At 47.1% G+C, this 13,443-nt stretch overlaps 4 protein-coding genes across 4 annotated transcripts; 1 reads left to right on the top strand and 3 right to left on the bottom strand.

Annotated features, from left to right (window-relative positions):
• Positions 1-737: 737 nt before the first annotated feature.
• On the bottom strand, positions 738-2,008 carry BHQ10_008889 (uncharacterized protein; the record flags this gene model as incomplete). Its single annotated transcript, XM_040881743.1, has 3 exons — positions 738-856; positions 910-1,526; positions 1,587-2,008. 3 exons carry the CDS (start codon positions 2,006-2,008, stop codon positions 738-740), a joined length of 1,158 nt encoding a protein of 385 aa, XP_040737391.1.
• Positions 2,009-4,228: 2,220 nt separating this feature from the next.
• On the bottom strand, positions 4,229-6,428 carry BHQ10_008888 (uncharacterized protein; the record flags this gene model as incomplete). Its single annotated transcript, XM_040881742.1, has 5 exons — positions 4,229-4,342; positions 4,436-5,167; positions 5,218-5,565; positions 5,622-5,959; positions 6,014-6,428. 5 exons carry the CDS (start codon positions 6,426-6,428, stop codon positions 4,229-4,231), a joined length of 1,947 nt encoding a protein of 648 aa, XP_040737390.1.
• A 299-nt stretch (positions 6,429-6,727) lies between these two features.
• BHQ10_008887 (uncharacterized protein) lies at positions 6,728-8,687 on the bottom strand (the record flags this gene model as incomplete). The annotated part of the gene is made up of 2 exons (XM_040881741.1): positions 6,728-7,263; positions 7,316-8,687. The coding sequence occupies 2 exons, from the start codon at positions 8,685-8,687 to the stop codon at positions 6,728-6,730; spliced, it is 1,908 nt and encodes a 635-aa protein (XP_040737389.1).
• Positions 8,688-12,480: 3,793 nt separating this feature from the next.
• Positions 12,481-13,287, top strand: BHQ10_008886 (uncharacterized protein; the record flags this gene model as incomplete). The annotated part of the gene is made up of 1 exon (XM_040881740.1): positions 12,481-13,287. One exon carries the CDS (start codon positions 12,481-12,483, stop codon positions 13,285-13,287), a length of 807 nt encoding a protein of 268 aa, XP_040737388.1.
• Between the last annotated feature and the right edge of the window lie 156 nt (positions 13,288-13,443).

Genomic DNA, 13,443 nt, shown 5'->3' with positions numbered 1-13,443 from the left:
TCTAGATACCTTAATTCCTTATGTCATTACGAGTTGGATGTCTTATGAAGTGAAGTCAAATGTTGGAATGGGAATGGACTTGCTCTCATTGCTACGAAGGCACACTTACTTGAGAAATGGGATGGCATCAGCGGGCTCGGAACAACGATCGTTATCTGCTTGGAGGGATCTTTGGGTTGATGATGTATATTCATCACTAGAATTAAGGACAGGTATTCGCATCAGGACTTTTAGAGCTTAGGATAGGTGATTGCATTTCTTTTGTGAATCTTTTTTCCATACTTGGTTTTGTATTTTCTTGCCTCAGAAAAATCAAATAAATGACTGAAAAAAAGGAAAACACTAGTCTAATATGGACAGACTAAAACGTAAAATCGTTGTCCAACGCTCAAGTAGTTCCTAACAAACACCGAAGGTATTACATGCTACAAACACAAAAAGAACACAGAAGAAGTGAAGATCAAGGTATTGATTATTCCCATTGTATTCAGTACACATACAGACTTGGCAAAAAAAAAGGGTAATTTTTTTCTAAAACACCATTTGAATAAGTAAAACAATCGGAAGAAGCGTGAATAGAAAAGTGAGAACGCCAAATAGTTACGATTATGCTGGCACCTGAATAATAAGAAGAAAATGGAGCTGCTGGTTCCTTGGAGAGAAGGTTGAGAAATTGGGAGTTTGCGCGATGGGTTGAGTTTATGCTCTGGTGGAGAAGGGGTTGGAATAGATCATGTTTACTCCTGTCTCGTCCTTTTTGCGCCATGCGGATTCCATGATCCTTGGTCATTACCCATTTGAGGGTTACCCTGGAATCCGCCGCCGAAATTGGGGTTGAAGTTTCCTGCTTGGAAGCCTGTTCAATAACCGTTAGAATCTGGGTAAAAGAGTCAAAGTGGGAGGACTAACCCATACCCATGTTACCCATCATAGGATTCATGCCGCCAGCCATGGCAGGATTCATACCCATTCCTCCCATCGGGTTCATGCCCATACCCATCATATTGGGTGCACCGCCCATGTTGGGTCCGCCACCACGGCCACGCATGTTTGGACCACCACGCATACCACCGCCCATCATGTTTCCGCCGCGGTTATTGAAGCCTCCCCCGTAGTTACCCATGCCGCCGCCTCCCATTGGGTTATTGAAGCCTCCACCGCTCATGGGGCCGCCAGCACCTTGGAAACCGGTGTTCATGCCACCAGAGAAATTGCGATTGTTGTAGCCCATACCGCCACGGTTGAAGCCTCCACGTCCGCCTCGAAAGCCGCCGCCAGTGTTGCCGCCGCCCATGTTGTTCATACCGTAGCCCATGTTTTGGGTTCCGGGTTGGTTGAAGGGCCTGTTGTTGCGGTCATCTTTACGAGTGGGTGCGTCCTTGGGAAGGGTGCGGAATGGATTCTGGTGCGGGTTGGTGTAGTTGGCGGTGTGTTTGCGACCCGGTTGGCCGGTACTGGCGTAATGCTCGATCAAGTGCTTGACTGCGGTCGCGGCTTGTAATGTAGTGAATTCAACGTATGCTTGGCTACACATGTGTCAGCCATATTTCCTGGCGCGCAACACGCACCCATCAAATATTACATACCTCTTGCTCTTTCCGTTGACTTTGTGTTCGCTGAAAGTGACATCCTTTAGCTCATCCTCGGCATTAGCCTCGTTGATCCAGCCGCGAATATCATCATCGGTGGTCCACCAGAACAACTCTGAGATAAATAATGCAGTAGTAGCATCTGGGTCTGTAGGTCGATCTTCAGAGGATGATGTTTTGCGCTTCTGACCTTGCTGCACGAGTGCCTGCTGCTGGGGAGCCTGACCTGCAGTGCTCTGAATCTGATGTTGCGTGTCTTGACCATTGGCTGCCTGTGCATTATCATTGTTACCCAACTGACCTTCCCCGCCTTCATGACCATTGGCCTCGGGCGCATCGAGGATCAGCTCTGGTCCTTCTTGTCCGTTGTATCCGCCATCTCCGTAAATATCCAAGTCAAAGTTATCCTCTTCAGCCATTGCGATGGCTATGTGATTGATTTCTTTGTGGAGCGGAAGGGTTCGATCGACACGTGAGAATAACTTTCAATCTTGATTTTTCTTTTCTGTTATGCACAAGTCTGGGGTAGTAGGACCCGCTGTGTATGTCTTTCTCTCGACGAAATCAATATGAATACATGTCTGTTCATGACGGCAACACATTAGCATGGGAATGGGAGTAACAGGAATAACATGGCCTGAAGATAGTAAGCAGGAACAGTGGTCGAGTCATTGGAAAATAGCTTCATCCAGGAAGACTGCAGACAAGGACCGACAACAGGAGACATGAAAGAAAGGTACGTACAAGCTGGAAGCTAGTATTCTTTGGAAACAAAAAATGAGCCACCAGAATAAGCTCTGAGAATATGATCTTTGCTCTGACCTGACTGTCCTTGATGACAAGTGCAGGGTTGTTTTGACAGGAGTTGTCTGACCAAGGCTAACCACAAGATGTAGCAAACTGCCACAGACCAGCAGGATTCAATAGTAGATAAGTAGAAGCAGATTGGCGATAGTAGTGATGTCTCCTTCAAGAAGCCAAGAAACGATAATAAAAGGAGAATTATGAAGGTGCCAGGAAGCGATTGGAGATTCTGTATGGCGTAGGTGAGGGTGAGGTCGGAGTACGAGGCTGGCCGCGTGTAACTACCGACTTGATATTTCAAGGAACACGAAGTTAAAACTTTGATGCCTCGTCAGCAGTAGATCTGGCTAAGCTTCTCGAAAGATATCTAGTCAGAAAGAACAGCACACGGTGCAATAAGTCGAATTGCCTGTGTAGATCAGACGCGGAAGCTGAGGAGAAGTTAGTTGGAGGTGAATCGTTAAGCTGCGGCAAGGACGGGGTTGGCCAATAGCAACCATTGGTTCGGAGCTGCATAATGTTTCTCCGCTGTCGCCAAGAACACTGAGCTTCTTTAAGCCTAGCGCTCTGCGGCCATGAGGCCAGCTGGATTCATCGTGGAGATTCCCTTACGATGCATTTCCAGACCACTCGTTTGAATTTCCTCTCTTCTCTTCTCAACTCTACTTTTAGCATTCGCGTCACTTTATCACTTTCCTTTTAATTATAACCTCGCCACGGCAATAATCAAAATGTCTGACACCTTCCAAGAACTCGCCGATATCCCCAAGGTACGTCTCGCGCCTGCTCACATGCTTATACCTATCCTAGGTCAATCATTGAACGTCACCTCGACATTCGCTAACTTTATGTCTTATAGGACTTTGTCCGCGATGGCATGCAATTCGTCAACCGCTGCACTAAGCGTCAGTTTCTCCCCACCTAGCACACAATTGCGACTCGATTCGATTTGCCCCTGGATATTTCTTGATGGTCTAACAACCTCCGCAGCAGACAAGAGGGAATTCTTGAAGATTTCTCAGGCAGTTGGTACGTATCATCAATGCAGTTCTTTCTAGGGGCTTGTTCTTAATTAACTTCTGAATAGGCGTCGGCTTCGTTATCATGGTACGTCCCGGAGAACACGATCGCGGCGAATGCTTCTAGTGCCTGACACATACTAACACAACACCTTCAGGGTGCTATCGGATACTTCGTTAAACTGAGTTAGTACCCCTTTCTCTTTTAAATCGCTCGTTGTTGTGCGCGGCTAATCATTCCGTAAAGTCCACATCCCCGTCAACAACGTCTTGGTCGGATAGACGCTCAATAATACGACACTCGCACGAAGAAAGGAGACTTAAATGGACCGGAGGGCCGAGGACGGATATCAGCGCAATAATCAAACCGCATGAATTCTGTCACCCCCATACGATCTCGATACCGCCACACTACATACAACAACCATACCATACCTACCACATACACACTCATACACCACGGAAACATCTAAATACGTCAGAAGTTTATCTTACTGGATGGCGGGCAAACGCAGTTACTTATATACCTAAACCAGTTGCTTTTCGTTTAATGCGATTCCCAATTCATCAATTCGTGCAGGAGAGAAGATGTATGTATCATAATCGAAGAAACTGAAAGAGTTCAAAGCATTCTTTAGTCAATCTATACAAAAGTCACCATGATGGGTATGGACAATTTCGTCAATAAGTCATGTCAGTTGCGCTCGAAAGGGTGTATGTATCATGCAATCATATCTCGAGGGTAGCAAATAAAGAGCGCTAGTGTTTAGAATCGTTGATATCTGCGATTCCGATGGGATGCCCAGGGACGCAGCTTTACATCAAACTCCGAGCCCATGGCTGGCTCTCCTTCGTCATCCGAGGCTGAATCGTTCCAAGAATGAATTGAGCAGGACCCGGCGGATTCTCCGTTGCTATTCCAGCACGATGCTAAAATCAAAAATAGGTCAGTCAAAGTTACTTGAAAGGAAAACAAGGGAGGTATGTACCGGCTAATATAGGCGCCGACGGATGCCAGCTTACATCCCGCACAACCGTGCCATAAGCATCGTCGAGCATGCCCATATCATACTGCGAAAATGCGTCTCTCTCGCGTGGATCCCTACCGGCCATTGCAGCAGCATCCACGTCTATGACACCAGCTAACGTGGCGTCAATATTGTATACATAAACTTTGCCGTCGTAGCTACCACTATAGACATATCGGGAATTCGTGCTAGCTGGCGGCGAAAAATGACATCGTATTAAAGTCCTCAGCACCTTGTGACCGCGATAGGTCACGACGGAGCAGTCGTGCGGATGTGGTGTATAGTCGATACCGCCAATGGGTGTGTATCGGTAGTCGAAACCAGTGGAGTATTTGCTGAGATTGATTTTGTCAAATGCTTCGGTTGTGACCATTTTACGAAGGTCCCATAGTTTCATCGACTGGTCTTTACCGTTTGAGAGAACGTACCGACCGTCTCCCTTGCTGTCGACGTAGGTTAAGCCTTCGGTGTGACCTACAAAGGCGCCGGCTTCGCGACTGTCATTCATAGAGCGTCGATCCCACACTCGGATTGTCGTATCGTCCGAACCAGAATATAAGATATGCGGCGATGAAGAATCGCCAAAACATACTGCATTGACATCATCTTCGTGTTTCTCCAATTCCAATACTGGGGTTTGCTTTTCGATATCATACACAATGACGCTGGGAGCGCCTGTACCGGCGACGATTTCTCGACCGTCACCGGAAAAGCGGAGAGACCATATCTATAACATGTCAGCGAGAAGTCGCTTCTGAATCCAAGGGTGAAACATACTCCAAATCGATTGTGATGTTGTCTTCGACGAGGTGCAAAATCAAGTACTATAGGATCGGATTTGTCATTGGGATCTGTGGGTGCAAGTGTCACTTGTCTCTGAATCGAGCTGACGGCGAGCCATTTGTTATCAGGGCTGAGCGAGGCGTCTGTTATCGTCCAATTTCCTCCAATGAATCGGACTGTCTTGTAGTATTCCCAGTCATGCGGATTGGACGTATCGTACATGTACACTTTGAAATCCTGAGTACAACAAAAGTAGAAGTTGCCGTCGTCTGAGAACTGGCCGGAATAGCACCGTTCGTCCAAGTGTATGATTTTTTCTGGCTTGGTTGAGGGTATCAAGTCCTGTGCAGGCAATTTGTCAGCGCCCGAGACCACAAACCCTGAAGACATGCTCATACCTGAAATACCAATCGTGCATCCCGTCTTCTTTCTCCTAGCGCACCAATTCCAAGTTCACGCCACATAATCCTCGTCGCCAATTTCTTCTTGCGCCTCCTCCTTTCGTCCGCATAGCTCGGACTGTTGCCATAGAAGCCAGAATTCATCAATGCTATTCCATTCTCACTGGGCACCTTTGGAGGAGGATGTCGCGCCGCACGTTGCCGCCGTTGGAATCGAGTGGATCCGTCGTCGTCGCCCCCTCCACGAACTAGATAAGCACCGCCGGCGAATAGACCGTGCGATCGAAGGAGTGCTTGAAGACCTCTGGCATTGAGTAGTCGTAACATTCTCGCTCCTGTTTTCATAATTAGCAAGCATTTTGAGCGATGCGGGACACTTGGAATTGTACCTTCTGATTGTCGGGGGTCTTCCTCCTCCTCCTCCTCTTCTTCCTCTTCTTGGTCCTCCTCATCCTCCTCCTGGTCTGCCGTTTGTTGGGCAATCATAGCACCCATCGTCAGAATTCTCTCATCGTCTTCGGCACTCCCTCGTCCAACAACAATTGGCCCCTCATCCTCGTCTTCATAATCATCGTCATCATCCTCGTCCTCTTCAACTTCATAATCAACATCATCGACGTCGTCATCGTCGGCTACACCAACGTCGAAATATATCAATGGGTTTGTTGCACCCGTCTCAGGATCGAAATCCATATCGTCATCGTCTACGTCGGCGTTGGTGAGGAATTCGAAAGCTGGATGAAATTGCTCTAATAAGTCATCCGAGCCGGAATGATTGCCGGGCGGGGAGCTCTGGTCGGCCATGCGTGGCGATATCTGAGCAGGGACGATTCTTGACGACAGGAGCTATATGTGTAAAGTATTGATGAGATGTTTGATAGAAGACAAAGAGTATTTAGTTGTCTAAATATCAAAAATGTAGGAAAAACGACACAGAGATCGGAGATGAAGACGTCAGTTGGAAAGCGGAGACGACGGGGGACGGTGAGTCCCTTATCGATAACCCCGGCTCCGTTATCTCCGGCCTTTACTGTCACATTTACTGCAATCTACTTATTCGCTATTTTTGAGATTGTAGTCATATATTGCTTGAATAGTCTACATCATTCATTACCCATGTGTCGCTCGTTCTCCTCTTCATGCTCCTGCATCTTCCGACGCTTGTTCGGCGGCTCATCCACGATGTTATCATCAACCGGCCCATTCGTCGTGTCCATCAGCGAGGCATTTTGATCATGAAACTCAAAAACCTCCTTCCAACTGCCATCCAGTACCTCCGCATCATTGCCGTGTAGACCGATGTGATAAGCCTTCTTCATGGAATCAATACAGACCTGGCGCTGTCTATCGAAATCAAATATAGGCTTTGGATACGTTTTCAAGCCACCCTCCCTGTCAGAAGTCCCGTCGCCCGTCACGCGACATCCCCATTTCTTTTGATCCTGTATTGGGGCACGCCATGGCTCGTATATATATTTCTTGTCAAAGTTTTTGAGTTCTGGGCAATATCGACGGACGAAAGCACCATCGGGATCCCACTTTTTGCCAAAGGCTATGGGTGAATAGCATCGGTAGTACTGGGAGAAAAAAGCCGTGCATGACAGCCACATCCAGTTTCCAACGTTAGATGCTTCTTCATCTAGATTTAGTTAGTCAAACATCACGCACAATGCTCGCTATTGAGTACGTACGATCGATCAACCACTCCTGAAACACATCGACTCCTCGCTCCCAGCTTACGTAGCAGCCTCCACGAGTCAGAAAACAAGCCACACTGTGCCGGCCCAAATGATGTATCCAGCCTTCTCGTCTCAGCTGACGCATTAGAGCATCAATCCAAGGAAAACCGGTTCGTCCTTCTCTCCATCGTCGAAACCAGGTCTCAGCTTCTTCAGAATCAACTGCGTAAGTGCTATCGCGAATGACCTTACCATCTGCTGCCTTTGAATGAGTGGATTGCAGCCGCCATGGAATGAAGTGAGCAATTTTGTTTCCAAAAGTCTGTGAAAAAGTATGACCCAACACAGCTTGAGCAGCAAAAAACATTTCTCGGAACAAAAGTTGTCCTAATAGATTCGTAGGCGCATCTGCAGTTGGCTGCTTTTCCCTATGCCGCTTATCCATTATGGCCTTTACATCCCACCAGAATTTGCGAACAGACAGAGAGCCAAAATGGAGATGCGGTGATAGCAAGGTTGTGGCCTGTGGTTCAAAAGCAGCTGGTGAGGTCTTTGGTTTCTCGAATGTACCAATATACTCTTCGTCCTTGATGTATTCTGCGAGCATTTTCAAAGCAACAGACTCTCCACCGCGATGAGGACTCTTTGCTTGATCAGCATCCATACCCAACTCTTCCAGGGTTGGAACAGCAAAATCCTTCTTGGGCCCCATGATTTGGGTATATTGCTTCTTTCCATCATCGATGTTCCGATAAGCCGCATTGAGATCTGGCTTTGACTTGGGCACATCGTGTTCTAGGCTGTCTAGATTCATTCTGTCCTCATCCCAAGGATCAGGCACTGTTTTTGGTGCATCAATTGGCTTATCCGGAGAACCACCATTGATCTTTTCCGACGCTCTCTGCAACTGATTCATGCTCAATGTTGGCTCCCCATTATTCTTCCTCACGACCTCATCAGGATCGAATAAGTTCCTTCCATTCCTAACAACTACCTCAATCCCTGCGTCTTCCGCCAGCCTGATGACTTCCTCGTCACGCTGTCGTGCATACGCATCTGTGTCTTTCTCAAATACCAAATGCGTAATCTCCCATGCTTTCCACAGCTTTGGAAGAATTGACTGCGGCGCTTCACGCATAACCCATAGCTTCTGTTTGGAGTTGAGGGAGCTGTACGCCTTGGACAGATCCTGTTGGCATTCAATCAGGAATTTCCAGCGATTAGGTCCAACTCGTGTATGATAGATGTAGTGAGGGTCCCATGTCCAGACTGGAATGAAAACAGAAGGCTTCAAGTCTAGTGCAGCTTGTAGTGCTGGGGAGTCGTGTAGACGCAGATCTGTGCGGTGCCAGAACAGCACTATCGTGGATTGCTTAGGAGGCATCTCTATAGATTAAACAAAAATCTCTAAAAGAAGTCCTAGTATTAAAGTAGAGAAGCTGAAGAAAGGTATTTAAATTGTGATGATGCATTTTTGTGATTGCTGAATGTGCGATAGATTTTGGCAGGCGCGATCGATCGTGCTTTCCGTTTGCAGCAAGGAGGCGCCGCTCATCGGGCGAACCCTCAACCTTCTTTCCACTTCGACTTTTCTTCCCCATCTGTAACCATAAGAACCAAGAACAATGTATACTCTGGCTGATATATCAACAAACCCATGGGTTTCTTTGCGGAACGAAAGAAACGAATCGGGATGAAAATCAACCACATACAGCACAACGCAACCCTTGGTCATGACAACCTTGGAATACCGACGAATGTCAAAATTCCAACAGCAATAATTCGCATGGCGAGAGTAATTGAAACAGATGGATTCTCTCGATGTGTCACACATTCTAAAGTATTGTCGATAGTCATTCTCTGGACCATGGGGACGATTATCCACACGCGAAGCAACGAGAGAAGGAAGCGAAGGTACTTTTGTGTCTCATACGCTTCATTTAAAATGTTGAGCTCATCACCAACCTGGAACGTTTGAAGCATGAAATATTTGAACACTGTCTGCGAAATCTGATCCGATTTTGGAACCAGTTGACTCGAAACCTGAAAATAGCTCTTTTTAGTGAACGGCGTCCAGGAAGAAATGGCTAGAGTAGTCGAGATCACAATCAACTACCCTTTCCCCCACAAGCAGAATCTCGACCACAGGTTGTGAAACACCATGGGCCATGGCATTTTTGATGAAAAATTTGATACTTTCTTCCAAATTGGCTGTAACTTGACCAACTGCTGCGAATCATGCTGGGCCATCTCTCTCCATCGTGACAGGATACGAAAACTGCGTATGGAATGGCAGATATCTTTCTTATGTATTTGACTATACTACTTCGTAAACGCAAAGCTCGAAGAGGAACTAGCATAATGACAAGCTCATCCGCTAGATATGATCGAAGCAGAAACCTGCTTCAGACCGACACAAGACACGAGCCGACTCAGTGGGCCGCTTTCATACTAGAACGCGAAGGTCGAATTCTCGACCAGTATAGCAAAACCTAGCCAAAGGCTTGCACCGAGATCAATCAAATCCAGCAATAGATCTGGTCAGCACAGAATGTAGACGAAGCACACGTTCAGGGGCGACGATCATGATTGTGAGACTGCCTGCGCAGTATTATTCTCCGGAGGTATAATTGGACGTGGCAAATTTTACGATATGGAAGCAGTCACTAATCTCTAGCCTAAGCCTCAACCAATGTAGCCACTTATCGATGAACTCTTGATCACGATTGTCGCCAAAATGAGTGATTGCTGTGCACATCCTTACGGCTAGTCTGTGCTTCTTGAGGTCGACTTCTAGCGTTGGACCTGAACCGTGTTCATGGTACTCAGCGGGCCATCTCGGCACACCAAGTAATTGAGATCTACCATTGCATCATGTTGAGATTCGTTCTTGTCAGCACGCGGGAAAGGGCTAAATGAGTTCCCGTGCGAATTACAGCGATCTTGATTTTTGCCCTATTCGGACTTATCCTAGTGAAAAAACTTTGCGTGTTAGATACCGGTAGTGGGAAAGCTTTATGTTTTCTGCTTCACTTCGTACGTATTCCGAGCCGTGAAGTTCGTCCACGTTTCTAGATGGGCACTCTTCGTGCATGTCTTCTACGTACGGACAAATTGCCAAGTAACTTTTGGCATGATATAGGGGCTCTAGCTTGACGGTGGTGGCTTTTTAAGCTTGTGTGCTTACTGGTACCTTGAAGTGGATTCTTTTGTGGGTATTCTGCGCCGAGATCTGGCGAGATCTATTATATCCAGCAATTAGCCACACACAAATAAAATCAAGCTTATTTCTCTTAATACCTGTTGTCCACACCTACGGAAACTACGGAAATGCATAAGTTAATGTCACGAACTTTGTAATGATCAATGGCTAACGCTTCACTGTCGGTGTTCTTAACACATCTAGTCCATCGAGTTTCAATGATCCCGTAGCAACGATAGTTACAGGAGGGTAAACAACGGGAACAGCAGCAAGGTACTTGACTTGAGGCTCACGGACAGCAGCTTTAGTCACTAGTGCTTAGTATGGCTCTGTATCGTGGTAAATGTAGATCTATATTAGACTCGGTCCCACTGTAAGGTCTAGAAAGTCTCCGTATGGTCAATTATTGCTCAAATATTCGGCTCTTGCGATGTAGGTTTTCACTAAGTCAGAACTAAATGTAAAGGTTTGAAAGAAAGAGGACAGCGCACGAACACGATTGAGCCGTGTCGGTACTTTCAACAGGCTCATGGCTACCAATGAGATTACGAGATGCTGTCATTTCCGCATGATTGTCCTTTCGTCATTCGGAGAATTCGTTCAAATGCAGCGTGCGAGTATCGTGGCCATCTTCCTACATATAGTAGACGTATTCCTCGGTACCTAGGTGTTTACTTCGAATCGATATTTCCTACTTTCCTACTTTTTCTATCGAACAATTGAAATTACATAGTACGTATCATTAATCTGGTAGTTAAATTTCGTGCATTTCTTCCCTGCACGATCCCTCACACGAAACTATGATGTCGTTGTTCGACTCATGGATTTCTCTTTGTAGCCCTTAGTCCAAGTAGATCAGGTCCTCTATTATGGATTTACTCCATCCGGTAGGTACCTAGCTCTTTTAATTCGACTAATGAACTCCATGGACTATGCCGATAGCATGAGGGACATAATTAAGATCGCCGGAACTAATCTTAACAACCTGTTCTTCGGCGCATCCACCACGCCCATGTTTTGGCGCCATGTGGAGTCTAGCTTTTAAGCTTGTCGATTTTATGTATCGCGGACCAAGTCCCCCATAAATTCGGCTTGATTGATTGGTTACTAATTTCCTGATATGGTATAATTTGTGAATATCAAGGTAGTAGTAAGCGGCGTTGAACATGTTTTCTCTGTTATGCTGTATCCGGCGCGTCCGTGACTGGACGTACAATAGGCTTATCATGTTTTTCAGCCAGCCCTAGGTCCATCAACTGGAATATACGTCCAAACGCTAGAGAACGTGCTGATACAGCAAACTTTAGACCAGTGCTCTCAATGCTTGTGACCATGGGCATATTCTCACATTGAAAAGGCTTGGATGAACGCAATGATTACGGAAAAAGGAGGCACAAGTGCTTTGAGGAATTTCCATTCAGACCTCATCCAGGCATCATTCAGTGGATATCATAAGAGGTACCACGGACAAAATTGAACTACCATACGAGGTAATTTCTACTCACCTTCCAGGGCGGAGACTATACTTCTATCTGGCATTAGCGGAGCAAACTTTTTTCCAATGCCAGAGTCGTTCCAGAAACATAGGGTACATGGCTATTACCTTCTAAGTTCAGTTGAACATCGCGGGTCCTTGTCAGCTTAGCCATGCCATTAGTCTTGCCGCTAGATTGATGGGCTCTTTTTGGTCTACTTTTGTCTGTATCCATATACTGTCTTTGCGTAGGAGGCTTTGATTAGGTTGACCCATTTTGTGGTACTCGGTATCCGTATTGATTCCAGGACTGCCTAATTGAGGTACTATAGGAACTTCCATTGCAGATCAATCACCTCTCAAACTGATATAAAAAGACGGCTATCCCTCTGTCTCTAGAGGATTCTCTTTCTTTTCCTCATTCACTCGCTACCAAATTTTACCTATTTCCTAATACCCTAATTCAACCGTGCTCTCCTTACACTAATACAATAATTCAAAATGAAGTTCTCTCTTGCTACTCTCGCCCTCTTCGCGGCTCCCATCTTCGCCGCCCCGGCCAACCCCCCTAACACCGGTGAAATCGTCACTGATCTCGGCCCAGAGGTCAACCAGACCCTCGCCGTCACTGGCACCGACGCACAGCAACTCCTCATCCAGCTTTCCCCTGAGGTTGCCGCTCTCGTTGACAGCCTTGGTCTCGCCAGCGTTGGCGAGCCCCTCGGCTCCGTCGTCGCCACTGCCTCCAGCGTGGGTGACCTCCTTAAGGAACTCGGTCCCAACACCGAGGGTGTCGTCGTCGTCACTGGCGAAGACGCCAAGATCCTCCTCGTCCAACTCAGCCCTTCCGTCGCTTCTCTCGTTGCTGGCCTTCTGCCTCCCCTCGCTGTCCCCGTCGGTGCAGTTGTCACCACAGTCGGCAACCACGTCAAGCGCGCCACCGGAACTGGCAAGCTCCTCGCCGACATTGGTACCCAGGTTGACGGTGCTCTCACCATCGCTGGCCCCGCTACTTCCACTCTTCTCGTCCAGCTTTCTCCTGAGCTCACTGCTCTCGTCAGCGGTCTTGGTCTTCCTCCCGTCGGCACCCTTGTTGGTTCCGTCGTTGCCTCTGCCAGCTCTGTTGGTGCCCTCGTCACCGAGCTCGGTCCCGGTCTTGATGGTCTTCTCATCGTTGTTGAGAACGGTGTCGAATACCTTCTTATCCAGCTTTCGCCCGTTGTGTCCGGTCTCCTTTCCGGACTTGGCCTTCCTGCTCTCGGTGTTCCTCTCGGTGAGGTCGTCGATGAGGTTGCCTATCACCTTTAGATAAATTTCTTGACGTGTTAGGGGTGAAGCTTGGGTGGCTAGATTTGTTATTTTCTTGTGTCCGTCGACATTCTTTGTACCCATATACATAGACTCCTTGGTGCTTAGCGAGATATAAGAAAGTTTTGTCATATAGGTATAACACTTAATTCTAAT

Source organism: Talaromyces amestolkiae, assembly GCF_001896365.1.
Source record: "Talaromyces amestolkiae strain CIB chromosome Unknown scaffold21.1, whole genome shotgun sequence".
Lineage (NCBI taxonomy): Eukaryota > Fungi > Ascomycota > Eurotiomycetes > Eurotiales > Trichocomaceae > Talaromyces > Talaromyces amestolkiae.
This window is presented reverse-complemented; position numbering and strand designations above follow the sequence as displayed.